Below are 19,563 nucleotides of genomic sequence, written 5' to 3'. Positions count from 1 at the left end.
AAAGTGTTGTCTATCATTGCTCTGGATACATAGCGCGAAGTTTGCAGAGACTAAACAAATGTGATCATTGCAAAGAACTTTTAATAGACAGCGAAAGGGATGAATTTGAAATTGAAGATAAGGTGTTGAAGGATCGTTCAGTTGCGTCGTTCTTGCAATTATTAAATCGAGGTGGACTAATCTGCCCTTCAGAATTGGTATTCCTAACCACCCTCTTTGTAATCAAGTTACGCAATGAAATCTTCAACACTGAAACGGTTAAGAAGGTTCTCATGGATTGTACGGATCCATTGACGGTTTTTGTGCTGTGTTTTGAAAGAAGACTTTATGCCTCAACTCGGATGCACGAAATTCTGAACCAATTTTGTGCCGAGGAACATTCTTTTTTGTCGTTTGTAAAGAGCATTGCTGAGATGACATTTCATTTCACTGGTAAAAACTTTGCCTCCGATATCAATGACAATGTTCACGAGAATAGAAAACGGGGCAGTCGTCCTCAAACTTCACCAGCCGAACGAAAAATCAAGAAGCTGTCTAGCAACTAATATTACTTATACCCATGAATGAGCATTTTGAGCCCAAACCTAAAAATATACCACACGAATCTTTCTCTTTAAGAGATCATTTATTCAACTGCACACCAGATCCTTTGATTGGACTGAGTCAAACTTGTTTTTCTTGATGACACAGGCTACCTTACGCATATGGGTTAGTTCAATGGCCTAGCTTGGAGAGCGAGAAACCCGGGACGTTTCCATGGCTAACTCGACACAATGGCCTAACTTGGTGGTCAGAGGAAAGCCGTGTCGTTTCCTCTCTTTAGGGTCCCTGCTCTAGGGAACTTGTTAGCCTCACACGGTAAAATGAATCACTTTTTTAAAGCCATCAATAGGTCTAATACTGAAACAAGTCGGAGCATCTGGTAGCATAACTATTTCTTGACGACAGCGAATGACGTCATCCCAATTTCGTTCGGTGGGGTGCTGAATTTGGAATTTGGAAGAAGAAATCAGTAGCAATATTTTGATGTTGCAGGACTGCATAGCTTTTAGAAACAGTACCAATTACTGGATTCGAGATGCTTCTCCATTCGACATTTGTACATGACTAATGCGCAAATCATTCCTAACATATAGGCATACGCCCCCATGTGGGAATATGCGATTATCAGGTCGTACCCTATAACAACGAACTAAGTTGAAACCAACTATGAACTTATGAAAAGTGGTTACACTGAGATGGTTACACTCTAGAACTCTTGTGAGAGCTAATTATTCTGATAAGTGTGTTTATTGCGACACATTTTCATGTTATTAGGACACAATGCCCGCGTGCTCTACAGTAAGACCTGCCAAAAATGTCGGTCTGGCTAAGTTCAAGTTCAAAGATGAATATTGGCCATTGATTATTGAAAGATTAGAAAAAATGGACCTGGTTTCAATTTTGAAACAGGAATCGTCACTAGACGCAGCCATTGACCAACAAGTTTCATCTTTTGAGGAAATTTGCTCCAATCTAGTAATCTTTGAATGTGCTCCCAAGGGTGGGACACGGACAAAAAGTCCAAAATATAGGAAGACTTTATTCAAAAAGAGTTGCAAACTATCAAAAAGGCTGAAGAGCAACTCGAAACCAGTAATTGTGATTAGTCTCCAAGAAACGTTGGACGGAATTCGGGGTAAGATTAGGGCCTCCATCAAAAGCGACCAGTTGCAACCTGAGAGTAATGTGCTTCAGTAGGTGAGGTCGAATCCGAAGGCTTTTTCTGTTATGAGAACTCTAAGGGAAAAATTTAACACCCTGTTGGACCTTTTGAGGTTTATGGGGAAGCCATTAGCAATGCAGAGTCCATAGCGAACATGGTAGAAGATCAGTTCTCTACTGTGTTTTCAACGCCATTGAGTTTAGAAGCAACAGCTCATTGCTCTAATGACGCGTCTGTTGAGATTGATAACGTTAGTCAAATTGAGCAATTTAATGATCTTATGGTTACATATCAAGAGAACTTGAAAATCTCAAGTCCCTGGCCCTGATGGTGTGACATGTCAGTTTCTTATGAAATTGGATCAGGGGAAGTTCCCATCTTGCCTGAAGTTAGCTCATGTTGTCATATTTAAAGGGGGAGATAAGTCGCTCCCCAGTAACTATAGGACAATTTCTCTCATTTCGAATATTGCGAAGGTGTTTGAGAAGATCATGAAATTTAAACTTTTGAATATCCTGAAGTCCATGAAGTCATTTCTCCTAGTTAACATGGGTTCCGAGCACAATTTAGCACGGTTACCCAACTGATTGAGCATATGAGAAACAGTTAATGGAGGGAATAGAGTTGATGTAGTTTATCTCGATTTTGACAAGGCTGAAGTTTTTATTTAACAGGCTCCATGAGATTGGCATCCAAGGCAAGGTTCTCAATTGGTTAAGAAGTTTCAATTCTGGCAGGTAGCAATTGGTAAAGGTTGAGGGATCCCTCAGTGACATACATGGTGTTATGTCGGATGTTCCTCAGGGCTCCATTTTGAGTCCTCTCCTTTGCAACATCTTCATTGCTCCGCTTCAGAAGCTTGGTAAAAGTAATGTCAGTATCTCTTCTTATGCTGATGATACAAAATTGGTAGTTGTTAGGAATTGTCAGAAATCCGGTTGTCTGGTAGAGGTCTTAGCTCAAATCTACTCTTGGGTTGCTGCGAGTAATATGACACTGAATGGAATGAAATTCCGCTCAATGACCTTTGGTTCGACGCCATCAAACACTCCGTTCGTAGATAATGGAGGTAAATCTATCAAGCAGGTTTCGTCCACGATGGATTTGGGTATTGTCCTCCAAAGATCATTTGGATCATCCTCCTAGATCATAGAAAGTTCGATAAACATATTAAGTTGAAGGTGGGAAAAGCTTTTCAAAAATGTGGTTGGATATATCGCACGTTTAAGTCCAGAGATAGTCTTTGTACGATCTTATGTCTATCTTTGTACGAGTCAATTGTCCAGCCACATCTCGAATATGCCTCGTCCATTTCGGCTCCAACTAGTTCAGCCGGTTTGCAAAAGGTAGAGCAGGTCCAAAGATGTTTTACCAGGAACATCAAAGGCATGGGAGAGAGCTTTCGTATTGGAAAAGGCTTGAAAGGGTGGGACCATGCAGTGTTCAGAGAAGGTACGAAAGTTATCTGATACTGTACGTCTTCAAAAGCATCCATGAGCGTTGTCCTAACCCAGGATTGAGGGTCAATTCTAGTGACCCCAGAGGCTTTAAGTGAGTTTTGAGAGCATTCAAGCCCTCGAGCATCCGAACTAGTTTGCACAATGAAGTCCGCTTCTCTTCTGATGCTAAAAGCCTTGTGAAACGAGCCTGCGTATTGGTTTATCCTCGGCTTAGAGCCCTTCTACAGCTGTTTGATTATTGACGCTTCCCACTTTGGTATTTGAGCTGTCGTAGAACAATTTATCTCTGTACAATGTCGACCGTTTCTTTAGTCGAAGGTTGAACTAGACTCAGGTTAAATATGCGGCTTTCGCGCTATATAATTCATACTCCTTTTTTTGGAAAACACTCCTCTTTTCTTGGAAAGCCTCCATTTTTAAATTCTTGAATAAGCTCCTTTGTTGACAAATTCAGACCTATTTGTAATTCGATGCTTTTCTTTCTAGGTTACTGAGTAGCAATCGTGGCTAGTACGTTCTAGGGCTTTGATTTCTCTGATTCTGACTTCGGTTTTTTTCTTTGCTCTCTAATGTATTTTGTGTACATGTGAACGAACTAGATGGCAACCCTTCACTTTAGTAAAAAGCGTTCACTCAAAACTAGTGATGGGCGAGTCCTTCGAATTCTGACTTTTTGTCGGACTTGAGTTCGCCTAAAGACTCGAGTCCGGCAATTTCCGTCTTTTACTAGACTTAACCAAACAAAAGGACGGATCTTGTTTTTCCAAGGTAAACAAGGCTAATGATATCATCAATCAAAAACTGTTTTCATTCATGGGCAATTCATAACAAAGAAAAGCCCGCTTTCCGAGAAAACTTATAGAAATATGACTTATTTTTTGAGGGGCTCGAGTCCTTTCTAATGTACTTGAGTCCGGCTAAATTCTTCAAATTCATGGAAAAGACTCGAGTGCACTCGGACTCAACTGGATTTGCCCCAGCACTACTTTAATCCTCCTCTACGAACACAGAGTTACCAGAGGCGTCTTTCTCGGGCAGCCTCGGCCAAATTTTTTGATGATAATTGACCTGGCCCAATGTGTTCGTTTCGCACTCCTGTTTCTAGTCAAAGAGAAGGAGGTTGTGCCCAAACAACTCACATTTCACCACAGAGCATTTGGTTACATTAGTTATCACTTCCTCATGGTCTCATGTTTGGTGCTTAAGCGCTATAATCACTAAGGTCTATTGCAGACTAGATACCAGGCCATTTTGTGCATTAAAGAAGAACGTCACATGGGTACTCTTAATAGAGATGCATTATAAACAATAATGAGAGGTTATGCATAATCTTTCTGAAACTTGAAGAGCATATTTATGATAATGGGATTGTTTTTTCTTCTTCTTCTTCTCTGCTCATGTGCTCGGTAATACGTTTTGTATATCAAAATGAGGATTTTTAGATAGCTATTCCAATCACATGGAACTCAAGTCAATGTTGAGAGGTGCCTCAACCATTGTTTGAGCACATCCTTTTTTTCTCCCATCAGCTACACGTTTTGTTCAGCAAATTGGGCAGTATATAGGATCTGTGTAATTCTGTGTCGACAAAGGCGAGGATGCGCAAGAGGCCTGCATTTCCACATGACACTACTGCTTGATAGTCATGTGACATTGATTTGACTTTTTAATTTCAGTCCTGCACACCCCTTCCCAATGGCACCCCTTATGGAGAATCTGGATATCATTTGAAGCATAAAGACTTACCACTATTTTTTCCTAGTTACTATTCTTTTTTCCATACTATTCGTTTCTATGTTTCTGCATTCGATCCATGGCTGTTTTCTCAGTCATTCCTTTTTATCTTGACAGGTATCAACTGCTATTGTAGAACCGTATAACGCAATATTATACACCCATACTACCTTGGAACATTGTGATTGTGCATTTCTGGTGGACAATCAGGCTATTTACGACATTTGCCGAGCTAATCTTAACATCAATAGGTATGTTTCAAGCATCTTCTCTCCTCTCTGAATTCAATTTTCCATTTTTGGGGCCTTTTCAAACGGTTACCCAATTGGTTGAGCCTATGGAACAGGTCATTAAGGGACTTGAGAGTCACAAGCCAGTCAGTTGATGGAGCTTTTTTTTACTTTGCCACAGCCTTTGACAAGATAGTGACATAGGGGAGTGTTGTGTCTTCGCAACGCCCAGCACAATTGAATATACGAGAATAAATTCCTCGTCAACTCCTCAATACAGCTTGGGAAAATAAAGCACACCATAAGAAGAACATGAGCTAATAGCTCATATTTTTGTTGCTTATCTGTTTCACCGCTTATCCGTTTGACCCTTTCAAAGCACCAATTAAACTCTGTGTTGACCGAAATTCTTAACTCAGATTGGTTGAAGCATAAGACAAGGCAGTCAAGCAGTCACGGGGCTAAGCCACGAAATATCTGCTATTTTCGTGAACTCCTCTCTCAACACAAAGAAGCCAAAATAATGATTGACAATAAGTAGTTAGAGCAACATGAAAAGGTGACTCACATCTGCAAATGATACACCGTGAAGCTAACCATTACAACCAATAAATGATGATATTGAAGATAAAGACGCAACACTCCCTTTGTGTGGTTTCCTTACCATTTGCCTAGGTAAATAACCTCCGTGATGCATAGGCCTTTCCCCAACTTGACTTTGGTCACCAATCATTAAAAAATGTTGGCGGAGTCTTAGCGTAACACAATCATTGGAGCCACCCTGGATTTGAACATGCCAACTTCTGAGGATTTGGGCAAGCTCCTCCTTTTCAGCTGTCTTCTTCAAATCCATAAATGGCCGCTCGGGTAGCACTCTAAACCCACCAACATTCTTCAACGCTGTCTTAACTAAAATCCCATTGGGGAATGGCTTAGACATCACGGACTATATATTCTCTAACCAAACTAAATTATGCTTTCAAGAAATATATTTTCATTACTCTGGTACTGTGATCAATGGGGCCAATCTTACGCAGAAGAAATATAAGTTAGTGTAACCAATTTTGACCACTCTCTATGCAAATCAATGTAAATTTTGTCCAAAACTGTGGCAAATTGGTGTTTCAAAAGGTTACTTGTCAAACCATACTACATTGAACAGTAAATGGCAATTCATCTTTAACATGCTCATTTAATCATCACTGTTGAATTTTCGATCTTTTGCAACTTTTTGTCTCCCATTGCATCACTAGTAGGAAAAATCATCTGGATATGAAGTTCCCTTCGCCATGGCCTACATCTGAATTTTGGCGGGTCTTTCAGCTTGCCATTGTAAGTGGTCATGCTAATGATATGTGCCTTGTATAAATATGTCCGGTTAATATTAAAAAATATTTTTGGCAAAGATTTGCAAAGCACAAATGCTTCCTTTCAAACAGGAAACGTCATTCCATTAATAAAATATTTGATGGAACAAGCAAGGACATTAGGAGATTTAGACATTCAGTGATTCTTGTTTCAGGCCAACTTACACCAACTTAAACCGGCTTATTGCCCAAATCATCTCTTCTATTACGGCTTCATTACGCTTTGATGGGGCCCTAAATGTTGACCTCAATGAATTTCAAACGAATCTGGTGCCTTATCCTCGAATTCATTACCCATTGGCAACTTACGGCCCTGTGGTTTCTGCAGAAAAGGTAATTTAAAACCGGGAGATTCAGCTCAAAACATTCAGCAAAATACCCAGAGCTAATATTACATAATTCATTATGCTAATAAGCAAAAGACAAAATATGTTTGTTTGCACTCTCCTGGCTTTACGGAAATTGCGATTTCTTCATTATTTGCAATGACTGTATTGCTACTATTTGAGCTCTACTGGAAACGTGATAAGTTCAAACTGAAAGAATTAAACGTTTTCATTTATTTCTTTATGTTCATATAATGTCTGATCCATCAACGATCAATAATCTTTGTTCAAAAACTTGTTCAAGTTTGACTTGAAAGATGATATTGGATCAACGCCTGAAATCTTTCAAAAAAGGGTCCATATATATCCTTGGGCATTGTTTGAGCTTATAGAAGCTAGATTGTCAATTTAAAAAGCTTGGACATTAAACAGGTTGCTTAAAAGCTAAAACTATTAAATGGGTGGCTAATTTGGAAATTGTGTACCTAAAACTTCCCAAACCTTCCCTAAACCTGTCCACCCTAGAGAAAAGGTTAACAAATCACTTGAATTTATTAACGGCCATCAATATCATGTTTAATTAGCCTTTGACAGAGGGATTCAAAAGATAAGAAAAGGAGAGCAAGACAAGGCTAAATACCTGTGCAAGGATGGCTCACCATTCAATTGGTTCCGAGATCTCAATGGAGGCAAGCGCTTTCATTCTACCCATATATGCCTAGGCTATGCAGCTCTTTGCTTTTTCGGGACATCTCATCCGTAGCTCACCCTAGTGTCAAACCTCAGAACTTGATTTCGACATCTGCCATTCACGTCGTCAATAAACCTGATGGCTGGGAGCGCTTGTGTGATAATTACCACCGACTTAATGGGGAAACTGTTCCTAATCGCAACACTGTTCCTCATGTGCAAGACGTCCCCGGGGGGGGGGGCTACAAGGATATACCATATTCTCTACAGTTGACCTTGTTGGTGGATATAACCAAATCCCCGTCGCTTTGGAAGATGTTGTAAAAACACCATGTGGTGTGTTCTAACTTTTGAGAATGCCGTTTGGTTTGCAGAATGCTGCTAAAGGTTTTTAAATAATGATGGATGCTATTTGAGGGATCTTCCAATCAAATAGGTCTACCAAGAAGACACTCTTGTCGGAAGTTCCTCCATACAAGAGCATATCTTACATCTCAAACGGCGTTCCAACGTCTTTCCACAAATGGCCCGGTTCTGAAATGTTGATTTGATGTCTTGGAACTTCCTTTTCTCGGTCACCACGTCAGTGCTAAGGGGAAAGCTCCCCAAGTCAAACGGATCTAATGTATAGTCGACTATCCATCACTTGACACTCAGGCCAGATAAGGCAATTAATTGGGATGATTTCCTTTTACCATCGGTTCCTCCATGGCCTCCCTCACATTCTCTCACCCCTAAACAATGTTTTAAAAGGGAATTCAAAGGGCCTTCCCTGGACCCTGGATCTTGCCGCTACCTTGACCGCATTTAAACACAAACTTCCTCAAGCTTCCTCGCTATTGTGCCTCAAATTCAGCTCCTAGCGGCTCAAGAGCGCAAAACAGGAGACAATGCGTGGTACACAAGCGTTGAACCCGCTGTACTGTGGTACGATTTTCTTCGACTTTTCCCTATCTCATTTTCAGCCACCCTTCGTGATTGACAGATCATTAGGTAACCATTCCCTTAATCTTCAAATATTTTGTCCTTTCGGTTCGTGAATGTTACCTAAAAATCCATTAAAATCCAAAATATCCATTGTACTAGAACCTTCATCCATGGCATTTTATACTCGTCTGAATATGGTCACCCAGGTCAAGTTGACTTGATAAAATTGCGGCGCTTACTACTGATGGGAAAAGGGCAAGTAACAAGTCAGCACAGACACCCAAGTTCTACTGTACTTGTTTACAAGCCTTTATATTTTATATTACAAGCCTATATAATTTGATTTATATTTTAGGCACAGAAAAAGAATATTATACCTCATGGCTATTGCTTTAAGATATAACCGGAGCAATTTGTAGTCAAAGTTGATGCAAATGCAATCTTTGAAAGCGTGATATCTTATTATTTACTCAATTGATTTGGAAAAATTGTAGTTGGAAACGCAAGTAAGGTTACTCCCAACATCTATTGACTACGGCTTCAAAAATATTTTCTCTTTGTAGGTTTTAAGTGGATTAATATACTAATTTGAGCTAAAATACGAGATAATATTTACAAAAGTTGTTTCTTTTGTTTCAGTAACAACGAAAATCGTTATTAGAAGTCTTGGCATTTGCACAAAAACTTTATCAGTGTTGTGGGTACCACCGTGCCAAACAGACATCCGTGGCTAAACTAGGGGGCCCACGCAGTTAGCTCAAGCAAACCGCAAAATGGGAATTTTTTGTTCGTAGTTGAAGTCGCAAGTCAAAGTCAAATTGATAACATTTATACGAATGTATCGACCAACACGAAATGTGGCGTCCTTCTTTGTGATATTAGTGACCACCTCGGAACATTTGCATCATTGGAAAGTGCCTTGCCCCTGAATATGGCTCCTCGAGTAACCAAGCGTAATAACACCAGCCATAAGAATATTGAGAAATTGCGTAACATGTTACGAAATACCAACTGGCACTTACCACCCCATGATCCATCCTTAGCATTCCACGATTTTCAAACTAAACTAACTATTTCCTTCAACGTATGTTGCCCAATAATAACAAATCAGCATGACAGAGGAAAGGGCAAAAATAGCCCTTGGATGACACACGGCATTCTCAAATCGAGAGCGGAAAAACGAAAGCTGTTTGTCAAATTTCAAAAACACCCTCCCCCGACAACAAACTTGCTCTTTCTAAATTCTCGAACAATTACTCAAAGATCATAAGGGCTGCAAAAACAAAATACTGGCAAGAATACTTTGACTCCAATTCAATGAACATGGGTAAAGTGTGGCAAGGAGCAAAACGCCTTCTTGGTCGAACATCTTGGAAGGATGGTGCTCCTTCTGTTAACAAAGTAAATTCCGAAGTCATAACCGACAAGGAAAAGATTGCGTCCTCATTCAATGAATTCTTCTCTTCAATTGGTGACTTGGTGAGCGGTCAGTCTGACACCAACTTAGCGGATAGTCTCCGTTATGTTCAAAGAAAAGCTAGTCAACGCACTTATTATTTCAAAGCGCTAACTCACTTCCAGATCCTAAATATAATTGAAAAGTTCCCTCTGAAATCTAGCTCTGGATTCGACGGGATCACGAGCGTAGTCTTAAAGGGGATAAAGGATGTTATTGCTCACCCCTTAGCGAAGCTATTCAACATATCTTTGATCAGCGGTTACATCCCACAAAGTTGGAAGTGCGTCAAGGTCATTCCTCTTTTTAAAGGTGGTGACCGAAGCGACATGTCAAATTATAGGCCTATTTGCGTTCTTTCAACACTCTCTAAAATCCTGGAGAAATTAGTCTACAAACAGATCTTTACTCCCTTCAATAGTGATCACATGGCCCAGAACCATTTTGGTTTTCGACCCAAACACTCCACTTCTCATGCACTTCATAACTTTCTACGCCATATCTTCGAAAACAGCAAGGAGAGTAAACTATCCGTGGCAATATTCGTAGACCTAAAAATAGCATTTGACACTGTAGATCACGAAATCTTACTTGCCAAAATGGAACGCTACGGGTTTAGCCATCATATCACAACTTGGCTCCGAAACTACTTGAAGGGACGGGCACAGAGTGTGCAATTGGACGGCATCGTTTCTAATTTTATTCCTATGACCTGTGGCGTACCTCAGGGAAGTATATTAGGCCCACTTTTGTTCCTGATTTATATTAATGACCTTCCGAGGGTGACACCTTTTAAAACTACGCTGTTTGCGGATGATACGACCTTTCAATACTTTGGTAATGATCTTAAACAAATGGAGATGGAATGCAACTCTGCGTTTAACAACATGATGAAATGGCTTAAAAGCAACAGGCTGGAGATTAATTTAAAGAAGACGAAACTGATGCTGCTGAACACTTCACGTAGAGAGAAAAACCACGACTTTGTCCTAACAAACAATGGACATTTCTTGGGGTGCTAATTGACGATAAACTATCATGGAAAGAGCATATAAATAATCTGAGTAAATGCGTGAGGCGGACTCTTTTCACCTTTTTCATGTCGAATGTTGCTCTCCCATCGAATCTTAGACTAGTACTATATAACGCCCTAATTAAAAGCAAGCTAGAGTATTGTCTCGAATTTTTGAGCCAAGGCTCCTCGCTAAAGGGACTTTTCACCCTTCAGAAAAGAGCAATAAGATGGGTTGTAATGGCAAAACGTAATGCTCATACAACGGCATACTTCAAAAAACTCAACATTTTAAGAATTGCAGATTTGGGAGTAGTGAGGCGCTTGAAATATGTTTTTAGTTGTATAAAAGAGATATCCCCGAATATTGTTAACAACTACAAGTTCAAGGTGCAAAGAGGTGGTATACTTTACCTATCTTTACCTAGCGTAAAACAAACCTGGCAGCAAAAACTGCCAGAGTTTCTTTTCGCCAAAGAATGGAACGCACATCACGCTAAGTACCAGTTAAAATTTGACTCCGAAGCAACTCTCAAACGATGGACTGGGTGCGTGAAACATCAAATCATTAGCTCTTATTCAACTGCATGTATCAACTTTAATTGTTTCGCATGTCAATAGTGCAGGTATTTTTTGGAGTGACCGACTAACTGTCCTAAATTGAACCATGTCCCTTTTTTAAGTCCTCAGATCCAAAACCCGGTGCGGCGAATCGAATGCTTGTAGTGTAAAATACACGCAAGAACAAGGGACCTCATGAAAACAAGCCGATATGGCTTATGAGGTTCCACGGTCTTTATTATATCCTATTCCATACATACATACATTGCCAGAACAAACCAAGCACTGAACCAAAGCCACGTTCCAGCATCATTGCTGGTGCACTAGTGCACATTACTGCTACTTCAAATTACTGCAAAATGGGGATTTTTCTTTTATAGTCAAAGTCAAATTGCCAGGAACAATCCAAACATTGAACCAATGCCACGTTGGAGCGTCATTGCTGGTGCAAATTACTTCTAGTCCTGCATAAGTTGATTTAATTTGCCCTGGTACAAAATTTCATGCGCAAGTTTGGCCACTCCATTTTCCCCTGAACTGTTTGTGTACAAACCCAAGTTGGAGCAAGTTCTTACTTGGGCAAGTTATGTACGGGACTACTTGCCCTGTCGGTGCTTGCTTCACATCATTCCAGATACTAGCTATAGGGGCCCCCTAGTTTAGCCGCAGATCTCTGCTTGGGTTAAGCTTGCCCAAGTTCTAGTATTTGGCCAAACCTTGTATGTTAACAAGTAGAACTTTAGAGTCGGTGATGACTTGTTACTTGCCCTTTTCCCATCAGTACTACTGGCCCTGTCGGTGCTTGCTTCGCATCAGTAGCGCTTAGTCTCCAGTAGCGCTTACCTTTCCCCTTTCTTTTTTTGCCGGACAAGCCGCGCAGCTGATGGGGGTAACTAGGGATGGGTAACAAGGTTGTGCCCACACAGTGGTTTAAACTAGTGATGGGATCAAATCAAATTTCAAATTCAAGGTTGCCAGAAAACGTGGATAGTGAAAGCATGCACCTATTCCATCGCAAATTAAACGCTAAGGTTTGAGCACAAAGGCAACCCTGGTTGACGGAAAAAAAAATCAGGATTACTCTTTGAGGCTGACCAGGGACTCTAAAGAGAGGAAACGACACGGATTTCCCCTCACCGCCAACTTAGGCCATTGCGTTGAATCAAGACATTAACTCCAGTACAAATAAAACAAGATTATCCATACTGCATAGTACATTAAGGTGTTTTTTTAATTAAATAATGATCTCCTTGATATACAACTCAGTCCATATACTAAATATTTCTGAATTAATCTTGAAAGTCAGAAGAACATCAAAATAATCAAAAACAATCAAATTGTTTTCCGATTGAAATTGGTGAAATATTGCGTAAAATTGGCTCAAAAACACACATAGATAGAAAATCATCAAGATTCGTTTATTAATTGGTGGGTAATGTACACTGACCAAATATAAAAAAATGTATGGAATAAGCAATAAAAGTGCATGTACATAAATGTTAACATATTAAAATATCTTGGATGGACAATTAATAATTTTGTCTAAACCCACACATTTGACAAAAAACATCAGGCAGCATTGGTGAGAAATGAATTAGTTATCTTTTTGTAGAGTTTAAATTTCTACTTATTAGGAAGTTTGCATCAAAGGCAGAGAAATATCAAAGTACAGTAGACTAGATCTCAATTTGTACTTTGGACTCCAATAAATTGTTTTTCTTGCAAAAGCATCCAAAATACCAAAATAGTCAAATAAAACAGGTGCCATATCTCTTAAAATTATTATTTCATGATTATGAAGCATCCAAATGAGTTTAAAGAACAATATGTAGCTCAGAGCCACAGTATGTCTACTTTTGGATTGAGTGCCATTCTTAGAGTGAGAACCATAGATCCATAACAAATTCGTCAAATTACCTGAAATTTGGTCAAGATGTGTCTGAAAGAATTTTCTACAAATAATATTGTTGGCAAAAGAGAATTTATTGATTGTGTTTTGAGCAAATTCTTGTTTTATTAAGAAAACCTAATTAGCACTTTTCAATTGTTGTTCTTCAAGACATGTTTGAAGTCATTTTAAGTTTATCTGAATGCCTGATTTTAAGCACATACCATCAATGGTTACGAAAATGATATTAGTCACACATTTTGTTCAATAATTATGCCAATAACTAACATTCAAAAATTTCAGCGGCAAAAGTTTAGGCCTTACTTGGCGGGAAAGGTTTGGTGATCACAAAAAGGTGGCGTTTCCTTGCTTTAGTGTCCTTGGGCTGACTATGGGTTTCGGAGATTCCATCAGTAATGTCATAGGCCATTAAAAATGTAAGCTGGCAGCCCTGGTCGCGACCTCCCGTGATTCTTAATTTTATCACTATCCCCATACGTAGGCGAGGTAATCCTGCCACCTGGCGGCCATAATTGACCTCAAAGTCAGCTGTTTGTTATGATTTGGTTTTGGGTGGGCAGATTTTGAAGCCCACAACCGTCAGAACGGACATTGTCCCTCGTTTTCAAGACATTTCGGGGTCATCAAACTAGTTGCATTCAAGATACCGTGATGCTAAAACATTGATTGTCCAGAAGAGCATAGGACCGCCAAAACGGACATTTCTCTTCGTTTTCGAGATACTTCAGCGACATCCACAGTTTTACTGCTATCAAAAGGAAGGTTTTCATCTCACACACTCGTTCGTGGAGTGAATGAGACACATGAGGACGGAAATCTTTATGTTTTGAAGAACATGCCGTGATGCAAAGACATTGATCTGCCAGATTGGCATATCGAAAGCAATGGAATCGACCCTCAACCAAATCGGAAAGTGGACGACAGTCAATCCCATAGTTAGGCAACACATCCAAAACCAACAGGGCCATTGGGGCCGTTGCGGCTATTGGGGCCGTCACCCGGTCTTTGAAGCAAGGGACTACAATAAAGGCAAAATGCAGGCAAAACAATTGATTCGACCTTCGCTCTATTGCCAATCCAAGTAGATCTCATGAAGAGTGAGTGGCCCAAAAATAGTGGACGGGAAGAAAGAAGAACTGATATCCAATGCTCTTTCCAGCCAAATCTCTGGACAGCCTGAGAGCATGGCGTTAATACGGACGTGATTGGGAAGAAGCGGCCAGAGAAGCCTTTGAACCTTCGATTCCTTGAGCCCCAATGACTGGGTTATGCGGCAAATGTTGGATTATACCACGAACTTCTAGAGATGTCAACTGCAAACAAAAGCAAACATTTATTATCTCCTAAATCGTTCACTTTTTTCCAAATAAGCTTGACATACGACCACAAAATCTTGCTGAAGAGATGATCTTGGCCAAATTTGAGCCCAAAACCATGCCTTGGGAACTCAAGAAACATGCACTGAAAAAAAGTTTGAATTTTCCGCCTGAAACGAACCACTTAAAAGTGAATGATATAAAGTGACCTGCCTGTAATTGAAGAGATCTCTACGTTTCTTATGTTACTAGTTTGATTCGGAAAGTGGCTCGGAGTTGCTACGACCAAGAGCAGGCCGATTTGGCGGGAAGCTCGTTGACATTCCATATTTCAAGTACATTGTGCCATAGTTGGCAAACTCATCAGATGGACATGAATCTGTAATAAGGAAAGCCTCAAAATTGAATTTCGCTCTTTTTAGTGTGAAAAGAGTGTTATCATTTGGATTAGATACACATGATTCATTTCAAAAGAGTGTCAGTGTCATGGCCAATTCGACTTAGAAAAATGAGATTTCTTTTTTTTATAGCCAAGCACACTCAAGGTTGACTGATTACCATTGAACGAGATGGTTATTGGATACAAAAGACGATCCCTAAATTGGAAAAAAATATACCTAATCAGGTATTCCATTTTTTTCCTCTGCTGGAATCATTTTTCCGGTTTTACTTTCGATCCATATGACTAAAGCACATTTCTCTTCCAAATGGCGGTTTATGTGAGCTTTGACTTTCTTTATCTTGAATGATAACTCGTTAATTTGAAAGATATCTGGTTGAGCGCTTTTATCCTCAAGCTTCTTCATTTTGATTTTGACCTTGTTCACTATCATTGGCGCCAATCACTCTTCACGGGATCTATCCGAAATGTCAAATCAGAACAAAGATCAAAACGTAGGTGAGTGCCTGTGAAGAGCCATGCAGTTTGTTGAATGGTGCTTTTTGGTAGCCGCTGGCTTGGAGAGCCACAGTTGATTCAAAAGGCAGGTGACGGCCCCGAGAGCCCCGGTGATGATGAAGTGTTGCCTTACAATTGAATTGACTGTCATCCGCCTTTCGTTTTTGTGGAGGGTCAATTCCATAGTGTTGGATATGCTCTTCTGGAGAATCAATGTCTTAGCATCGCGGTATGTTCGACATCACCTGATGTTATCCATCCTCTCGGGTCTCATTCACTCCATGAACAAGTTTGGCATCAAGTGAGTTTTTTGAAAAAGCTGCCATACTTTGTAGATGGAAAACGCCCTTTCAATAGAAGTACAACTAGTTTGATGACGCTGAAATGTCTTGAAAACGAGGGACAATGTCCGTTCTGACTGTTGAGAGCTTCAAAATCTGCCCACCCAAAACCAAATCATAACAAACAGCTGACTTTGAGGTCAATTATGGCCGCCAGGTGGCAGGATTACCTCGCCTACGTATTGAAACATCTCTCAACGTTGACTTGAGCTCCATGTAGATTGGAATAGCTAGCTAAAAATCTTCATGTTGATTTACAAAAGGCACTCAGGGCTTATTTTCAACATGAAAACAAATCTTATCAGGTTTGATGGTCTAAGGAAACTCATTCAAATACATGAAGTATTACTGAGCACATGAGCAGAGAGGGAGATGAAGGAAAAACAGGCCCGTTGTCATGAATATGCTCAAGTTTGAGAAAGATAATGCACAAGCTCTCTTTACCGTTTATAATGTAACTCTATTATGAGTACCCATGCGACATTCTTCTTTTATGCATAAACTGGTCTGGTTTCTGCATACCAACGAGCTTTGTTGTGAAATTTGAATTGTTTGGGCACAACCTCCTTCTCTTTGAACAGCCAGTTACACAAAGCAAACAAGTCGGACCAGGTGAAGATCCTCGAAAAATTTGGTCGAGGCTGCCCAATAACGACGGCTCTGTGTATCTCTGTGGCCAATCCAGGGTCCCAATCTTTATTACTCAAAGCATTATGATGCAATACATGTTGAACAATTGTGCCACGATTAAATGCAAATGCTCATTATTGAAAACTATTGACAAGAAATCTTCAAATGTTACGTATTGGGACTGCTTGAAACAAAAAACCACAATTTCTTTAGAGAAATATGGTCTTGATGGGGCAAAACCCATAAAATATTGGTTATCTAAATCTTAGGAAAAGTAACGAGTAACACCATTACATTTTTTTTATTAACGGATATGAAGTTACTACTTTTGACCAAAACAATTGTAACTGTGATTTGTTCCTTTTATTGAGAAAAGACTGACTCTGGTTATCATATGGTTTGGCGCCAACATCTTCACTTCAAAATGGGTAACAAGTAAACTCAATCTTTAGTCTCAGGTCTTCATTGCATTTTAAGGACAGTGTCAATCAATAGGCCGGGGCTGGTATGGCCTGAGATTGAACCTCACACTGGGCCAGCAGAGTTGATCTAATCTGGCCATATCATTTAATTTTGATCAATACCACTTACAAAACACAAACACACACTCAGTTTGGTAGTTTTATCAAGATCAGGAGGATAATAATGTGCGGGTGTTCTTAAGAGAAGATGAGACTGAAAGCTATACTTAGCTGTATTGACAATACACAATGCTTTTAAATATTTTTAACTATTTTTTAACAAAACTTTTGATGACACTTCTTGAAGTTAATTGTCGACCAAATATGATAGATAGCACTCAAATGTTACGTCATTGTTTTTATTTCAAGGCTTTTCATGAGACAATTTCTGTTGACCAAATAACAAGAGCTTGTTTTGAGTCCAGCAATCAAATGGTAAAGTGTGATCCCAAGAGTGGTAAATACATGGCTGTATGCTTGCTTTTCCGCGGCGATGTGGTTCCTAAAGACGTCAATGCAGCTATTGCTGGGATCAAAACGTCGAAGATGGTTCAATTCGTAGATTGGTGTCCCACTGGATTTAAAGTTGGCATCAATTACCAACCACCCACAGTTGTGCCCGGTGGGGATTTGGCCAAGGTTCATCGTGCTGTTTGTTGCTTAAGCAACACAACTGCAATAATGGAAGCCTGGGCACGGTTGGATTACAAATTTGACCTGATGTATGCAAAAAGAGCTTTTGTTCATTGGTAAGTTTTTTTATTCCCATATATTACCGCCATAAACGTTTCTTTGACTTGTTTTAGGTACGTGGGGGAAGGGATGGAAGAAGGCGAGTTTTCCGAAGCCAGGGAAGACTTGGCGGCGCTGGAACTAGATTATCAAGAAGTAGGAACTGATAACATTTCCGATGACAGTACCAACGATTGACTTGAAACAAAAACAATATTTGAAACTAATATGTAGGAGTATATTTAGTATCAATATGTAGTATCAATGTAACCTACGCTTGGCTTTTAATCGTATCATGATCTTAACCAAAAAAGAAGGGTACTAGTATTATGCAGTATGACACAGGCTCCAAACAAAAGCGAGATCCCAGGTTCAATTTTACTTTGCATTTACACTCACAGACGAATAAAAAAATGATATTGCGGAAATCGTGGACATTGCGGACCGCAGAAATTACATTGCTGGAACTTTATTTTGGGACAATTGTCCTACGGTTGGTTACTAAGAACTGATTGACCACTCAAAAAATCAGCTAGACTTGTTCTGCCCCGACAGCACATCGTCTTGTAAGAGGCATTTTGATAACGATGTTATATCTACTCCTCCTACATTGTAGAAATGTAAGGGCTAGCTTCGATGACCCTTCTATGTTCTGTTCTGATTGTTTTTGGAAAAAATATCTTAATGAAACATAACTATCTAATTATCCCCAACATCTCTTACCAGCGTTTGCGGGAAGCTCATTGAACGGGTGGTGAAGGATTGAATATTGGAGTTCCTAGCAGAGAATAGAATGATTGGAAATGATCAACACGGTTTCTTTACAACCAACATTTTGGAGTCTAACGAATTTGTTTCACGGGCTATAGATGACGGGAAAGATGTACATGCTATATATCTTGATCTCTCAAAAGTTTTTGACCAAGTCAATCATACAATTGATGCTTAAGGAGATAGGATTTGAAGGGATGACTGGGAGATGGATTAAATATTGGTTATTGAAGCGAGCCCAACGGGTGACCATAGATGGAGCCTCCTCGGATTGGCATAATGTCACGTCCGGATTTCCCCAAGGTAGCGTGCTTAGTCCTCTGCTCTTCTCTGTTTATATGAATGACATGTTAGTCGACTGCCCTGTGCAGTGTCTTAAATTTGCCGACGACTCGAAAATGTTTTCCACCGTGTATGTGGTCCGTGAGGAAATAGAGTTAAAGTGCGCTCTTGACCGGATCCATGATTGGTCGCACTCAAGCCACATGGTTTTTGATGCTTCCAAAAGCAAAGTACTACGGTTCGGCAAGGGTGCAAGAAGTGTCTTAAATTTGCCGACGACTCGAAAATGTTTTCCACCGTGTATGTGGTCCGTGAGGAAATAGAGTTAAAGTGCGCCCTTGACCGGATCCATGATTGGTCGCACTCAAGCCACATGGTTTTTGATGCTTCCAAAAGCAAAGTACTACGGTTCGGCAAGGGTGCAAGAAGGGTAAGAAAGACATGCCCATTTACGTCCTTGGTGGTAGTCCAATACCAATGATTGAACATGAAAAAGATCTTGGCGTTCATTATGATGGGAAATTATCCCTCCCGACCCATTGCGCCAAGACAGCCAGTTGTGCAAATTCTGTTGTAGGGCAGATAAAACGCTTCTTCAGTTTGCGACGCCTTTGCATGAAACAATTGAAGTAAATGCAAGCTTAGAATGGTTGTTTGTCAGCTGTTCTTGACAGAGTTTCATGTATTTTCTTCTCGATCAATTCTATTTCAGAAGGTGAATGCAAAATAGATCAAGCCATATCCAAATTGTTTCT

The 19,563-nt window shown here is 40.0% G+C and overlaps 1 protein-coding gene and 1 long non-coding RNA gene across 2 annotated transcripts in view; one reads left to right on the top strand and one right to left on the bottom strand.

The window, feature by feature from the left end:
* Positions 1-18,572, top strand: part of LOC131891055 (tubulin alpha chain-like) — a 44,489-nt gene extending 25,917 nt beyond the window's left edge. The window contains exons 3-6 of the mRNA XM_059240550.1: positions 5,017-5,150; positions 6,652-6,829; positions 17,393-17,772; positions 17,830-18,572. Coding sequence (XP_059096533.1) covers positions 5,017-5,150; positions 6,652-6,829; positions 17,393-17,772; positions 17,830-17,953 — 816 coding nt within the window. The 3' untranslated portion in view covers positions 17,954-18,572. The remainder of the gene's footprint in view (positions 1-5,016; positions 5,151-6,651; positions 6,830-17,392; positions 17,773-17,829) is intronic.
* LOC131891057 (uncharacterized) lies at positions 14,427-16,112 on the bottom strand. Its single transcript, XR_009374370.1, has 2 exons — positions 15,311-16,112; positions 14,427-15,072 (listed from the first exon to the last, which is right to left on the bottom strand). It is a non-coding gene; the product is annotated as an uncharacterized LOC131891057 (long non-coding RNA).
* Positions 18,573-19,563: the final 991 nt, after the last annotated feature.

Source organism: Tigriopus californicus, chromosome 11 (assembly GCF_007210705.1).
Source record: "Tigriopus californicus strain San Diego chromosome 11, Tcal_SD_v2.1, whole genome shotgun sequence".
In the NCBI taxonomy this organism is placed as follows: Eukaryota; Metazoa; Arthropoda; class Copepoda; order Harpacticoida; family Harpacticidae; genus Tigriopus; species Tigriopus californicus.
The sequence above is the reverse complement of the archived record's forward strand: the minus strand, read 5'-3'. Positions and strand labels throughout refer to the sequence as shown.